Below are 16,197 nucleotides of genomic sequence, written 5' to 3' on the forward strand. Positions count from 1 at the left end.
GGCCTTGCCGCTGCCCCCGAGCTTGTGAGGCTGGCGGTGGGGGGAAGCGCTGCTTTCCCCCACCGCCAGCCTCAAAGAACCCTGAAGTCTTTGGAGCGCAGCTGCACTCCAAAGGCTTGAGGCTTCGGGGACATCCTTTGTAGCCTCTGCAGGGCGGCATGGTGCCTTCACCCCGCCACCCTGCGGAAGCTTTGCGCAGCCGTCCCGAAGCTGGAACAGCGAGACGGAGGGCTGCGCAGCACCCTGCCTCATTGTTTTGGCTTTGGGGACAGCATGCTGCTATTCGCAAGCCCTGGCAGCCCGGCGGGAACTCCCGCCGGGCTCCGCAGGCTTGCAGAGAGCTGCCCGAAGCCCGGGGTGCACAGGGCCATGCTCCCCGGGCTTTGGGCTGCAGGCAGCTGTCTGCAAGCCTGTGGAGCCAGGCGGGAACTCCTGCCGGGCTCCAAAGGCTTGCGGATAGCTGCCCAAAGCCCGGGGTGCGCAGCGCAGCGCTCCCCGGGACTCGGGCTGCTGTCTGCAAGCCTGCGGATAGCTTCCTGAAGCCTGGAACGCGAGAGGGGTCGGTGCACACCGACCCCTCTCGCTCTCCAGGCTTCAGCGAAAGCCTGCATTTGCTCCATAGGACGCACACACTTTCCCCCTTCATTTTTGGAGGGGAAAAAGTGCGTCCTATAGAGCGAAAAATACGGTATATTGTTCAACCAAGGGTAGTGAAAACACTCAGAGGTGGAGTCCTTCCTTGCTAGAGTGGCTTGTACTTTCACCTTAGCCTTTTTCTTGAATGGGACAGCAATGTACGCTCTTCTGAGGGCTCTCCTTAACACTTTCAGGTAGTATGTTCAAAAATTAAAGCCAGGTTCATTCAATGGCTGAGAGGCCCATTGTAAACTCTTTATATTAATTTTGTTTTTACTCTTAACACATGTGGACAACATTGGTGTTTTCCATTACATATTTATCCAGCTGAATAGTTGTGATTGAGGGTGTGATTCATCTGCTAATGAGTGTATAGCACCAATTGATCTCCAGAGAAGGGTGGAGGAGAGAGAACACTTTTAGTTTGACATCAATTCCAACGGCTAACTCTATCACATATTTCCTTGGAGACAAAACACAAGCAATTAACTGCAGATCACAAGTGAAACCACAGCTACTGGAGGCATAAAGCCCTTCTACAGAAGTTTAAGTAGAACGAATCAGATGCTTCCAAACATCTTCGAACACATGCTCTTATTTCTTCCCAACACCCAATAAAAGTGCTTCTCATATATACAAATTGCACCTGAATATACTTGATTTAAAGACAGCTTCAAATTGGAACATTCTGAGGTTTCCTAGAAGTAACCTCTTCCAACAGTGTCCTCAAGTATTGTTTCCAAAAGCAGCAATGAGTATGAAATACAGATTAACTTGTTTTTTCACGGAGTGGTTTTCTGGTCTGTTCATTGCATCTGATAAAAGTACCCATAGCTATTAGTTCAGAGCACTGTTTCGCGTACAACTCCAATGAGACTATGTGGCCGTTCAGGCTCTGACCTCTGTGTTCTCTCCAGCCGCCGGGTTTCTGCTGTAGTAAAAGTACTCACATCCCCACAGCTCTCCAAGTGCAGGAGTCCTGGGTGCCTTCTAAAAGGCAGCGTATATGCCTTTGATGCAGATGAACACGCAGGGATCATTACCTTCACAAAAAAGGGGGGGGAAGTACAGTTTTGTTTACCTTATAACACCTTCCATTCACATTTTTATATCAAGGGAGGAAAACAGTTACTTCTCATTATGAAAATCCCAACAATCTTAAAACACTAAAATTGGCCATTCAGTATGTTGAAAAAGAGTCAAGTCACATGTGAATTTGAGCCTGTACATAACTTTATTTATTTGGAATGCTACCTAAAAAGACTCTAATTTAGTCTTTTATTGATGGGTCTATAGCACTTACTCCTAACGATAGCAAAACTATTCAGTAATCCAGACAAATGAGTTGCATCCACTTTGCTTTTTAAAAAGATTTTTTTTTTTTTAGGATAAAAGCAACAAGAGGCCTATGGCAAACAGGCTGGTTTCAAAACTTGAGCCATTTCCACTCCTTTCCTAGTTCAGTATGGAATTGGACAAGCAGGAAATAATCTCGTATTTGATAGTTACCTAGCAAACCAAAGCAGATATATTAAGAGACAATCCATTCCCCCAGCACATACTCTTCTTCCCCTGTTTGTGGTGTTATTTGTGTATCTAAGACTTATCCACCTCCCAGCTCCAGACTTTAAAGGGCTGCAGATAATCGAAGGGGCTGGTCCATATTTTTATGTTTTGCTAAATGAGTTTGGAGGCTTCATTCACAAGTATCATAGTCCTTTTGGTTATTTTCCAAGTGAGTAAAATATTATTCCATACTTGTCAGTAGTACTACATCAGTATATAATGAGTTTTTTTCCTGCATTAACATGATCACTACCTCCACATGAAGTTAGCATCTGTTTATCCTTCTTGCTGTCAGATATGTCAATTGCAGTGAAGGAACATAGGAGTTCAGCTGCAATAATCAATTACCTGCTCAAGGAAGCTGGCACTGTGGATGGCTTCCTCCATGTGCTCCTCATCTGATTTTAAAACACATTTTATGTCTTCCACTAGTTCATGTATGTCAGGGGTCATGGTGCAGGATGACTGCTCTAGAAACCTTGCCACGAGCAGTTTAGTATCCATGTAGGATTTGTAGTCTATCAAAGACTGAGGCCGTGAGCGCAAGGCCTTTGCTCTCAGACTCTTTCGCAAAGTGACATTAGTTAGTTCTGGTTTTAATTCTGTTTGGGTAGCAGCTTCACAACTCAGCACTGGACCTGAAAAGAAAAAGGAAATGCTTCTGGGTAGCATATACATAGGCTTGCATCCAGCACTTCAAATTGTGCACAGCAGAGCATGTGATGTTTGCCAAACCCTCCTACCTCCCAAAAGAATAAGGCAGATCAGCTGTCTTTAGCTATAAAAAAGGGAACCTGATAATCATAGGTCTTACAAAAGTGTAGAGTCAATCAGTGTTAAGGATACATATATTTCAGAGAAGTATATGTTTTTATTATGACTTACTATGGTCATCCACACTCAACCATACTACTTGCAACTTGCACAATATTGTCTTTGATTGCATGATAGCAGTCTTGACTGCTTACTAGATGCAGAAAACTTAGTTGGCGTGAAATTTAATGGTGGCTTCAAATAATTCTAAATATTAGTATTGTATAGAATAGGCATACAACAGACTGGAACAGATGCTTAAGAAGTTATTAGTATTTTCTAGCTCTGTTACAGAAACTTGATCTGGCTTTGGCCCCAAAAGACTTCAGTTCATGCCGCTGCGGCGACGCGGGGACCCTCAAAAATCACAGGCGGTGAAGCCTGTGAACCTGGTGACTCGGCGGGCACCATTTGCGCCCCCCCCGACCTGCGAAGGAGCCTTTTTAAAGGCTTCGGAACGGGGGACGGGGTGAGCGGTGCGGTGCTGAGAGTCGACTGCTTCTCCTGCGGAGTGAAGCCGCATTGCCATGGTCGGAGAGCGCTGACTTCTTCTTGTGAACAATTGGATTCTAAAAGTAACAACCCGTGAGTATTACGGAAATTGGAACTGTAAAGAAATTTTTTTTTAAGAATTAGGCACGATCGGGGAAGGTGTAAAAAGGAAGTCTGCCTCCCCGTCTTGTAAACAAGTTAAAGCAAGGACCTGCTAACTAAGGTCGAGAGAACCTCTTTTTTCCTTCTTTGGTAAAAGACTTTAATTTCACGGTTTGGCAGTATAAGAAATCTTGCTGGAGGATAAAAAGCTAATTTTGGGAGCTGAAGTGCCACTCTCCCGGACCCGGGAGTGTTCCGCGAGAGAGCCTGTTGATGAGGTACAAAAGAGTTTGACAGCTGTCAAATTAGCTGTCAAGACGGAAAAAGAGAACTTTGTTTCTGTTGCTTCTGCTGGTTATATCTGTTACAATTTTGTTACAATTTGTTGAAAACAAGGAAGAACTGATACAAACTAACTGGATTTTTGGATTTGAACTGGAATGAATATTAAGAAACCAAAATCCCTCTAGAGGGGGTTTTGGGACATTACAAGAATGGCTGGAGGAGGGAGAATTCAGGCTGAATTGGACAGAGTCTTTGTTCTCTTGGGAAAGTTACAAGGCCAAATTGATGTTTTGGCTATAAATGTTACAACTCTGGACTCAATTGTAAACAATATCATTGAATCTGATAAGGATTTGAATCAGGAAGTTTATTCAACTGAACAGAAAGAGAAACTTGACAACTTTGAGAATTTGGAGAAGGAGACATATGTTGTCCCTGAAGAAAAGGAAGGAGGAGCTGTAATTCTGCAGATGATGAAGGAGGACTTGAGGTCTGAAATGATGGTAATGAAGGAAAATAAGAACTTGATGTGGAAAATCTGGCCTGAATTGGAGATTGAAAAAAGGAGAGATCTCCTTATGTGGAGATCTGAAGACCTAAGGATTACAAATTTGCTTAAGGTGGAGGTTGGAGCCTCGAGGACATTTGGACTTGAAAGGAGTAAGAAACAAGATTTGGGCTCCACTTTTAAGTATGGAGGACTGGTTGGAAGAAACATGGATCCTGAAGGGCCAGAGCTTCTCCGAGATTTGGTGTTTAATTTTAAGGACTATCAAAAAAACCGGCAGAGAGGAATTGAGAGAGAATTAAGAGCCTCGGATGTGAGATCTCCAGGCTAATACTAGATTAAGACTGATGGACATTTGTTGGGGACTGAAACCGGGAAAGGGGTGGGGTGGGGTTTGGGAATCCAAAGGGTACATAATTATAATGTGTTTTGTTTTTATTTTGTTTTTGTAATGTGTATGAAAATTGGGAAATTCGTGGAAGGGAATTTGGGTCAACTTTAGAAAGAATGTTTTAAGAATGTGTATTGATGTATAAGTATTGATGTTTAAGTTTGGATAAGGTAAAATTGGTTTTTTAAAATGAACTAAATTAAATGAAAATAAGGTTAGCAAAAATAAATTGAGGAAATGGATGAAAGAGAAAAAGTAAAATAATAATATGTTAAATTAAGTATAGAAATAGGTTAAAAATTATGGATAAGGATTTGCTGAATTAACAATTTGAACTGGAATACAAGAAAGGGAGGTATGAGGAGGTCAGGGAAATATGTTATTGAAAAATAGGTATTGTGAACTTTATGTGTTTTTAATCTTTTTTGCTTTTTCCTTTTTGATTCTTTTTTATTGTATTAAAATTGAAAATCTTAATAAATATATTTAAACAAAAAACAAAAGACTTCAGTTCAAATCCTGTATTTGCCAAAAATTCATTGGATGGGCTTTAACTCTGCCACTAGACCGGCAACTCATAACCAGAAAATAAGATGGTAAAACTGTTTGTGATAGTACTACTATAAGGCGACCCCTATTTTTTTGAACCCAAAATTAAGAAATCAGTATTTTAAACACCAAATAGAACAACTTTGAGCTTTTTGGGAGGAGGTCACCCCAAGTTGTTTTTTGAGGGAAGTTGCCTTAAGTTCCTGAGCTTTTTTTTTTTTTTTTTGCAGCAGCAGCAGTTGGCCCAAGTTAGGGTTGCCATATTTCAAGAACCAGAACCCGGGCACCTGCACCAGGGCCCAAGCCCTGTGCATTCACCATCTATGTATAAGATGACCCCCATTTTTGGACTAAACAAATTTAGCAAACAGCAGTGTCAGACACAGAAAACTACAGTATCTGAATGGTAAAGTGCAAATACAGGCCTAACACTTCATCTACTATTTCTAGTAGTATGCAAAATGACATCCCTGAAGATGTATTTTACAAAATTGTTGCTAGGATTAAGAAACTACTAAGGAATACACACTAACAAGGCAGGCAGACAGACACACAATTTTTACATTAGTTAACTTGCTCCTCCAAGGCATCAGTCCAATTACAGATCAAAAAGTCTTAAATGCAAATACAGTGGTACCTTGGGTTAAGTACTTAATTCGTTCCGGAGGTCCGTTCTTAAGCTGAAACTGTTCTTAACCTGAAGCACCACTTTAGCTATGGGGCCTCCTGCTGCCGCCGCACTGCCGGAGCACGATTTCTGTTCTCATCCTGAAGCAAAGTTCTTAACCTGAAGCACTATTTCTGGGTTAGCAAGTGTGTAACCTGAAGCATATGTAACCTGAAGTGTATGTAAGCTAAGGTACCACTGCAGACCTCTTTTATTTTGCAGCCTGAAATGGCTGCTTACCTGGCTCTTGGGTGGGCAGCAGCTGTGGCCTAGCACGGCTTCCCCTCTTCCACCAGGGGGACAAAAAGCCTATTTGTCATGACTGGCAACTGGGACCTCCTTTGCCACTGTGGATGGCAGGATAACCTGCTAACACCAAAATCTGAACTGCCCAATTGGGCAAAAACAGGGTCAGAGTCTAGGTCTTCACTCCCGTCCACTGGCTGAAAATAAAAGTGAGTGGGTCCACAACTGAAAGCTATAGTAAATTTCCTTAGAGGAAAACCCCAGTCACCTCTTGGTGGAAATCCATGCAGCACAGGATCACTTTTGGATCGTTTCCTGAGAGGCTTGAGGACTGTCTTGGAGGTTCCCGCAGGGACTAAACTGGCATCCGGATGCAAGGTGGCCTCTCCAGTTATAGAATTACGTTCATCACCACCTACTGCAAAAACAAAGTAACAACTCAGAAGGGAAAAGAAAATCAGTTAGAATACGCTTGCATGTAATGAAGTGTGTAGAAAAAAAGATCCTCGGGACATGTATTAATATTTATTTCAAACAGATTTCTATGACTATTTCTAAATCAAATATTGGCTCCCAAGCAATTATTATTTTTTAAAAACTATGTATTACTCACACTAAGTTATTTGTAAAAGAGAAAAAATACTCCTTGTCACAGGTAGCACCAACAGGGCATTCTAGAGCAACATCCAAAAACATTTTTGCTGTGTGTGTGTGTGTGTGTGTGTCACATCTGGCAAAATTATGTTCACATTACTCAAGGAACCAAAGTTTAAGCAAAACATCTTAGAAATGTTAGGGCATTATTCAGTCATTTCATGAAGCAGCTGGTACCATAGGTGACAACGTTCACATCTACAGAACAGAAGGCTTCCAAAGCCCTACTAGATACATTATTATCATGGTGAGCTGGTTCCCTATCCTCACCCTCTACCCCCCCCCCATCCAACAGCAAGCGTCCTCCTACCATTGCAGGTTTCTTGGGATGGACCCTCCACATGGTCTGAGTAGACCACAGGAGACTTCTATAGGCTGAATGACCTGCCAGGTAGCACAGGGCTACATCTCACTCCTGTGCACAAAGGCTCACTTAATCTGGGATGTCTGAATCTGACATCACCCCAGTTGAACAGCTGGGTCCATAGAAAAAGGAGTTAATTCAGAAAGACAAAATAAAAACAATTAAAAATTAGGAGTACCATCTCAAATCTGTCAAACACAAAGAAGCAAACATTGTGGACAAAAAGAATAGGCCAAGTTCATTCCTTCAGTAATACAGTGGAACCTTGGTTTTCAAATGTAATCTGTTCCAGAAGACTCTTTGACTTCTTAAACTTTCAAAAACTGAGGATCAAAGGGCGGTTGACAAAATGCATTGAAAAAGTGGAGAAGCTGCTCAACCTCCGAGGCACATTCAAAAACGGAAGCAATTACTTCTGGGTTTTTGGCTTTCAGGTTCCGAATTGTTCGGCTTCTGAGAAGCTCAAAAACCAAGGTTCAACTGTAATACAAAAATGATATAAGGCCCCATTCTTGCTGAAATATTTACAGATATAAAGGATCATGGCCTGATACATGGAACTTGGTAAAGCACACACATCATAGTGCTACCAAAACCAAATAAAGACTTGGAGTCGGTTGAGTCCTTCAAAATTTGGAAAAGCTTAATTTTGGTCCAATGATCCAAGAGATTAGACAAAAATTGAAAACTTGGAGCAAGGGTTCGCTGTCATGGTTGGGCCAAATCGCCACTATAAAAATGATGGTGCCTCTTCAGATTCTTACCAATAACCATAGAAGACAAAAAATTACAAAATTGTCAAAACATGCTTCTAAAATTTATACACCAGAATAAAAGGCCAAGGTTAACATATAAAGCATTATATAAACCAGCCAAAGGAGGTGCCAGTACCTAATACTCCTCACGGGGTCTCTGCCATGGGAGCATATTCACCCAGTGCTTTTCAAACTGCACTGGCTCCCGGTAGAGTACAGGGTCAGGTTCAAGGTGCTGCTTTTGACCTTTAAAGCCCTTCAAGGCCTAGGACCCTCGTACCTACGGGACCGCCTCTCCTGGTATGCCCCACGGAGAGCCTCAACGTCCATAAATAGCAACACCCTAGTGGTCCTGGGCCCTAAGGAAGTTAGATTGGCTTCAGCCAGAGCCAGGGCCTTTTCAACTCTGGCTCCAGCCTGGTGGAACGCTCTGCCTCATGAGACCAGGGCCCTGCAGGATCTGATTTCTTTCCGCAGGGCCTGTAAGACAGAGTTGTTCTGCCTGGCCTTTGGCTTGGAGCCAATTTGATTCCCTCCCCCCTCTTTTTTTCTTTTTCCTTTCTCCTCCTGTGATGAGGCTGCATTTTAATATTTTAATGTTCCATTATTTTAATGTTGTGTTTTATTTTTGTTTTTAAGTTGTAATCATTCATCTTGTTTTTATTATTGCTTGTAAGCCGCTCTGAGCCCGGCCTTGGCTGGGGAGGGCAGGGTATAAATAAAAAATTATTATTATTATTATTATTATTATTATTATTATTAATAATAATAATACCATGTATGCAGCTGCCCATCTACATAGCATTTTTCTGGTAATTCAAGGATCTCAACAAATAGCTTGGCTAAATATGAAAAACCCAAATGAACAGAATTCAGTAAGAGGCGTCCCATTTTGGCAAATTAATAAAAAAAAATTACTGAGCTAAAAACCCCCTCTTTATTATCTAATCTAAAAGTGTGGAAGAAATGGTTCCCAAGGATGGCCTCTCAGCTTTCTCCTGTAATACCATTGGCATTTCACCCTACTTTCTATAATAGAGACAGAACATTCCCCTTTGAAAAATGGGGAAATGTGGGCCTGTTTTGGCTTAAAGACTTTTACAAAGAAAACACCCCTTTGTCTGGATTAATACTACAAGAAATGGTTCAAAACTTTTCCCACAATTGGATGGTAATCCATCAAGTCATCCATTTTATAAGTAGCACAGAAATCTGCAAACAAGGGACGAAGTCACTAACTACATTTGAAAATATTTTATATACCAGAGACCCTAGAGGTAATGGTCTAATTGCTTTAATCTATAAAGTGATTGTAAATTTTTCAACCTCAAAGCCCTCCATGTTGAAGACTAGATGAGAAAGAGACTTGGGAGAAGGGACTGATGATGGATTGTGGGAAGGAATGTGGCAAAAAGCCCCCTTTCGAGCTATTTCTGCCCGAATAAGAGAAAACACCTTAAAGCTAACCCACAGATGGTACTTGCATTCCACATTGCTGAGCAAAATAGACAAAAATATTTCTCCGCAATGTTGGAGAAATTGTGGGAATGAAGGAACATTTATACACATGTGGTGGAAATGCCCATTGATTAAAAACTTCTGGTTAAAAATATTTCAGGAAATGGAACAAATTACATCTTAATCGATCAATTTAGATCCCAAAATAGCATTGCTTTCTATATTTGCAGATGAAGCACAAAATCTTAGAGACAAAGACTTAATTGTGCATCTTATAACTGCAGCACATCTTGCTGTTGCTAGACACTGGAGGACATTAAACGTGAACCTATATGAAGTTTGGTATGCTTATGTCTGGGAATTAATTTTGATGGAAAAGTTAACAGAAAGGGTATGTGAAAGAAAACGTGAGAAACTACATAACTTTTACATAACATGGTCCTCCTTTATTACATATGCATCAAAGAAAGAACATGCATTTAAACCACCTAAGACACATGGAAGCATGTGGAATGATATTTTTTAAACCAGCAACTGTAGAAATAATTTTTTATTTCATTATATTACTAATGTAATTACCTGGACGTAGTTGGGGCTGTTTTTTTGAGGGGGGGTGTTAGGGGAAAACTGTATTTGATTGCTTGTATTTGATTATATGTTGTTCTTATATTCAACTAATAAAATATTCAAATAAATAAATAAATAAATAAATAAATAAATAAATGATATAATTAGCTTTGGAAACAAATGTTTTGGGTACATGTGTGATCATCTTGGCCCAGTTCCTAGTGAAATGAAAATAAGTTAGATGATGATAATTTTATTTCTACCCTGCCCATCTGGGTGTAGACAAAAGCTTGCTGAACCACAGACTCAACTCAATTCAATTCAAGATCAGCTTGAATTGCTTAAACCATCTGCTAATCTCTTTAGCTGCTGCCTACAAAGGACAAATCAACAGGAGAACTGCAAAGATGGGGTGAGTGGCAGACAAAGTCTTGTTCAGGGGTCAAGAGCTAGTTGGCTCCTCCCATGAAAAAGCCATGTTTCAGGATTTCTGCCAGAGATGCACAAAGTTAGCATCATCCAGCTGCTCTGCAGTTAGACAACCAATACCGTTCTTTGCCACCAACATTTCTAAAAGCATTATATTAACAGAAATCTACCATAAGTCAGCTTGAATCTGTTTGTCCTCATCCTGAATTCAACATTTCCCTGATAGAATATAATATTTCTGCAAAAAAGTTTAAATAAACCAATGCATTTATTCAAAACCTATTTAAAACTTTTTTCACAGACCAACCTTGGTAGAACTGCATACTGTTTTTTTGTTTACTCTTATCTGAAGCTACACTATAATTTTTTTAAAATTATAAAGTACTGTTGAACAATCTGGTGAATCTTCTATGAATCTGTTTGAAGCTCAAAAGCAGAGGGTGCTTTCTCCCATAATTTAGATAAAAATGGTTAGTCACCCCTTATTCCTGATGTGGGGTTCTAGGAACACGTTTTGCAGGTGAATCACCTTTAATACTCTTAACTGTGGTCAATTGTAATGAAATCCCATGTTAGATGCTGCACTGTTGAAAACAATAGTAGGAAACATCTGTTACAGAGGTGCATCCGCTGGCTGCTTATTCATTCAGCATCAACTCCACCACAACACTTCCAAAGGTGTTTTTTTCAAGTACTTAAAACCAAGCCTACATCTTTACCTGGAGATACTTGTGCCTCATTCTGTCCTGGTGAGCCAATCACTGCTTCTGAAGCATCTGAAATTTGAAATGTGTTTCCCTAAATAAAAAATTAACATTATCCACATAAATATTAATAGGGAATTCATAGAAAGGACAATTCAAGAGCTCTTCAGTATCTTGGTAAAACCAACACCTATCCTCCCATTCAAATACCAATAAATATTAAAGCGCTAGCAAGCAAGCATATAATCCTTGGGCCATAGGTGGGGGTGGGGTGTAAGAAGCTGGGCAAAAAGCAAGACAAACCATATTATGCTTGGTTTTTTAAACGAATTATTATCAAAATGAGTTATGCAAATGGAAAGTAGCTTATCCCTCAGGGAAAACTTAATTATTATTTTTAAAGCCTGCTTTGAACAGCAAAACATGTTATATATATTTTAAAATTCAGATTACCAGTGAAATTGAAGATACTATTTATGCCTTTTCAGCTTCTAGTATTACTCAGGTTTAGGGACTGGACTCTGATTCTCACCATACATGGAGTAGATTCACTGAAAATCAATGAGGTTGAGTTCCACTGGTTTAAATGGGTCTACTCAGTGCATGACTATGTTTGGATCCAATACTAGGATACTACAAAAACCAAAAGTATATAGTCAAGATGCATATAATCTAATACTAAAGGTAAAGGTAAAGGCACCATTAGGTCCAGTCGTGACCGACTCTGGGGTTGCGGCGCTCATCTCGCTTTATTGGCCGAGGGAGCCGGCGTTTGTCCGCAGACAGCTTCCGGGTCATGTGGCCAGCATGACTAAGCCACTTCTGGTGAACCAGAGCAGCACACGGAAACGCCGTTTACCTTCCCGCCGGAGCGGTACCTATTTATCTACTTGCACTTTGATGTGCTTTCAAACTGCTAGGTTGGCAGGAGCAGGGACCAAACAACGGGAGCTCACCCCGTTGCAGGGATTCGAACCGCCAACCTTCTGATTGGCAAGTCCTAGGCTCTGTGGTTTAACCCACAGCGCCACCTGCGTCCCTCAATCTAATACTAGGATACTACAAAAAACAACACTACAAAAAAAGCAAAAGTATATACTCAAGAGACATAAAATCCAAACTAGCTAAATATCTTTCATTCCCAATTTAGCAACTTCCAGTTAAAACCTGAACGTATTTAGCTACTTATTCCTAAGCAGAAAAATGAAAATTCAATAACCTGCTGTGAAAGCACATCAAGTTGGTGGAATCCAATGGACAGTACCTGCGCATGATTCTGGCCAACCACAGCTTCATAAGGAGGTGGGGAATCAAGCGGGCAAAAAACCTCAACTCCTTTAATTCTGGCTCCATAAATATGTGGCAGTGGGATGACATCAGAACCCAGCATCCTAGGAGAAAAAGGTTGTATCAGCTATAAAGTTCCCTCGACTCTTCTATGGAAAGTGGTCCCACAGAATTCAGTGACCACAGCATGTTAAAAGGCATCGGGGAGAGGAATTTGTGGAATTTTTGTGGAAGAGCAATTTGTAGGATACGCTTTCAAGAATCTTCACAGGGCCTCTAACATAACCCAAACAGAGACTGTTATCTGTGAAAACATAAGCCAAATAATTTAAATACTAAATCCAATAAAAGTATATGTGATTTAAATAAATGCTGGGAGTTAGACACATAATCTTGGAAATCCATCACATGAGCAACAGAAAGTGGCATAAGCAGCTGGAGATGCTGTTATATTTTAAGCCAGCTGCACAGCTGACTCCCAGGTAAGAGGTCAGCAGGAAAGGCCTCTGTGGTGGATCCTCTCTCACATTGCTATGTGCTATTAATGTTTCCTTACATTCTTCAGTTCCTTTTTCATGCTTAGGCTGCAGCTCTAGAAAACCTTCACAGCTAATTCTAGATCAGGCTGTGTGAAAATTCAGCGCCATGATCATGAAATGTGAATTGAATTTCTCGCTCATCCCTTAGACAGCAAACTTTTATACTCTGAATCCCAAGCCATTCAAATTTCCTAATTAACATACATATTTTTATCTGGTGCATAATGTGCCTATATATTTAAACTCCCCATACTTAAATGGTCTATTATGCTATGCTTTACTTAGTATGTTGGCTTTATATGAAAATTTGAAACTGATACCTACAGGATTTAAGTAAAGAGCAATAATTACCATTCCAGTTTTTTGAGATTATTTTTTTAGGGGAACCAGAGGGGTTAAAACCCTGCTTGAGTCCAATGTGTCTAAACATCCTACTATTTTACTGTGAGTGAAGAGAGGTGCACCAATCTGGGACTAGGGAAAAGACAGGGGAACACTTCAGTTCCACTCTTTCCATGAGCTCTGCTTCACTTGGTTTTGTTTCACACTTCTTGCTTTCTATTTTTTATTTTGATGAAGGGGATCTGCACAGTAATGACTCTGTATAGATCAGGCAGACTACAGGAGGTGGCAGGGATGGCCAGCATTTGATTAGTATTTTATCCTGCACAATCAATTTACTTTCCATTAGTCCAAGCCATTTCCATTTGCAAGACACTATCAGCTGCCGCCACCTCATACTGTAAAGGGCTGCGAACAGATTGTCTCCAGGCTCTTCATAAAACTGTCATGTGCAAGGAAGAAAGGGAAAGATGCAGAGAAAACTGGACTGCTCTAAGAGTCTAGCTATGTTACATAGTCAAGCATTGGCACGGGGACATTCCCAGGGGAACTGAAGGAAGCAGTGGTGTGTCTGCTCTTAAAGAAAACTTCACTAGATCCTTTAGACCTATCCAATTACCACCCAGTTTCAAATCTTCCATATCTGGGTAAGGTAATTGAGAGAGCAGTTGCTGAATAGCTTGGTAGGTTTCTGGAGGAAACATCGGCTTTAGATCCATTTCAGTCCAGGTTCCGTCCTGGTTTTGGGACTGAGACGGCTCTGGTTGCCCTAACAGATGATCTCCAAAGACAAATGGATCGAGGCAGGTGAGGACTGCTGATTCTTTTAGATTTGTCAGCAGCCTTTGACATGGTCGATCATGATCTTCTGGACCACCGCCTTGCCGACGTGGGGATACAGGGCAAAGCCCGTAAATGGCTGTGCTCTTTTATCTCTGGTCGGGGACAGAGGGTGGCGCTAGGGAGAGAGATGTCGCGCCATTCCTTGGTGTGTGGAGTGCCGCAGGGCGCAATCCTCTCCCCGATGCTTTTTAACACTTTATGCGCCCCCTTGCCCAGATTATCCGGAGCTTTGGGCTGGGCTGTCACCAATATGCTGGTGACACTCAGCTCTATCTGTGTGATGGCCTGGGATTCGGACTCAGAGGCTGAACCTGAGGAATCTCAGCCTGCACAGGAGTCCCCGCCTCCAGAACCAGCTGAGCCAGGGCTGGGGCCTGAGCCTGAAGGCTCCTCACCTGTTCTGGATCCTCAGGTGCAGGCACCAGCTGAGTCTGCTCTGGCTCCTGAGGTGAGTTGGAAGAGACCACAAGGGCCATCGAGTCCAACCCCCTGCCAAGCAGGAAACACCATCAGAGCACTCCTGACATATAATATAAGCACAAGAACTAAGGGAAAAGCAACAGTAAGGAAGGGAAGAGACGGGAAACCCACTTGCTTCTTCACAGCTTACAGTCCATTTCTGTTACTCAGCCCTTTATAGGTTTTCTGCTTTCTCTGTGCCGTTAGCAATTCAGGACAGGCAAGAAAAGAACAGCTACTGCTTTTCTTCTTCTCTCTGCTGGAGGAAAGCAGCAACTGTTCTGCCAGTTATACGGTTCTCAAGAGCTCTGCTTGCCAGCCCCCGTTCCCTGACCCTCTTCCCTTCACCCCTGACGAACCTCCCCTTGACACCTCACCCATCCCCTCGCCTACTTGGGCCTAGTTGGTCCCAGTATCGTTTTCTGTTCATGCTTCCCTGCACCCCACCCAGCCATTGTCTCCTCCGGGACCAGATTCCTGCCTCCCAACTATTGGCTCCCTTCCTCATTTAGCCACTCTGGCTTCCGCCAACATCTGATACCCAGCAGCCATGTTCTCACCATCCTCCTTCCTCTAATTTTGTGTTAAATTAAATGCTGAAGTATTATTTACATCAAGGACTTTCAAATGACACACTGCATGTACACACTGGTCGCACAGTTTCAGAGTATTTCTTCAGAAATAATAAACATAACCTACAGTATCTTTTTCTTCCCAAGCACATATTAGAGGCTGATCTCAAACATGAGTCCTACTCAAGAGTACACTTTATATCATTGGGTCTACTCTGGCTATGACCAACGTCACGTATATATGTGTAGAGCAGACAATGTACCGTATTTTTCACTCCATAGGGCACACTGGACCATAGGGCGCACCTAGTTTTTTTTGGGGGGGGGTTATTCCCCCCCCCCAGCCCCAAAGAGCGAAGAAGCCAAGACAGTGAGCGGGATCCATCCCGCTGGCTGTCTTGGCTTCCTCTTTAGCCACACGCAACTCTCCAACTGGGACAGGCTGCACGCGGCTTTGGCAGAAGCCAAGACAGCGAGCGGGATGCATCCCGCTCACTGTCTTGGCTTTGTTTTTAGCCGCGGGGCTGGGGAAGCCCGAGCTTCCCCTGACCCCAGCCCCCAAAACAGGTCCAGGAGCGGCGGCAAGATTGCGCACAACCTTGCCACCGCTCCTGGAGCTTGCGGGGCTGGGGTCGGGGGAAGCCGGAACTCCCGCCGCGCTCAGAAGGCTTGCGGATAGCTGCCTGAAGCCTGGAGAGTGAGAGGGGTTGGTGCGCACCCCTCTCGCTCTCCAGGCTTCAGCGAAAGCCTGCATTCGCTCCATAGGATGCACACACATTTCCCCTTCATTTTTGGAGGGGGAAAAGTGCATCCTATAGAGCGAAAAATACGGTAATAGTGTTCCACCAAAACGTAAAACATACACTTCTCAAAGAAAGCTTATAATCCATACTACTTCAACACAAAATTGTGATCTTATCCTTGCTCTTAATGAATTATTCACTTATTATCCTTCTTCCTTCTTCCCCT

General features: G+C 42.2%; 1 protein-coding gene across 3 annotated transcripts in view; it reads right to left on the minus strand.

Moving 5' to 3' along the window:
* Positions 1-870: 870 nt before the first annotated feature.
* The window catches only part of ENTREP1 (endosomal transmembrane epsin interactor 1), a 32,514-nt gene continuing 17,187 nt past the window's right edge, over positions 871-16,197 (minus strand). Inside the window, exons 7-11 of one of the 3 annotated variants that reach the window (XM_053408836.1) lie at positions 12,451-12,577; positions 11,202-11,280; positions 6,524-6,673; positions 2,551-2,840; positions 871-1,679 (exon numbers count right to left, since the gene is read on the minus strand). In XM_053408836.1, the coding sequence (XP_053264811.1) occupies positions 1,479-1,679; positions 2,551-2,840; positions 6,524-6,673; positions 11,202-11,280; positions 12,451-12,577 (847 nt within the window). In that variant the 3' untranslated portion in view covers positions 871-1,478. Of the gene's footprint in view, positions 1,680-1,851; positions 2,146-2,550; positions 2,841-6,523; positions 6,674-11,201; positions 11,281-12,405; positions 12,578-16,197 lie in introns of those variants that run through there. The other 2 variants (XM_053408835.1, XM_053408837.1) reach the window with 2 other exon arrangements.

This window comes from Podarcis raffonei, chromosome 11 (assembly GCF_027172205.1).
Source record: "Podarcis raffonei isolate rPodRaf1 chromosome 11, rPodRaf1.pri, whole genome shotgun sequence".
Classification (NCBI taxonomy): domain Eukaryota; kingdom Metazoa; phylum Chordata; class Lepidosauria; order Squamata; family Lacertidae; genus Podarcis; species Podarcis raffonei.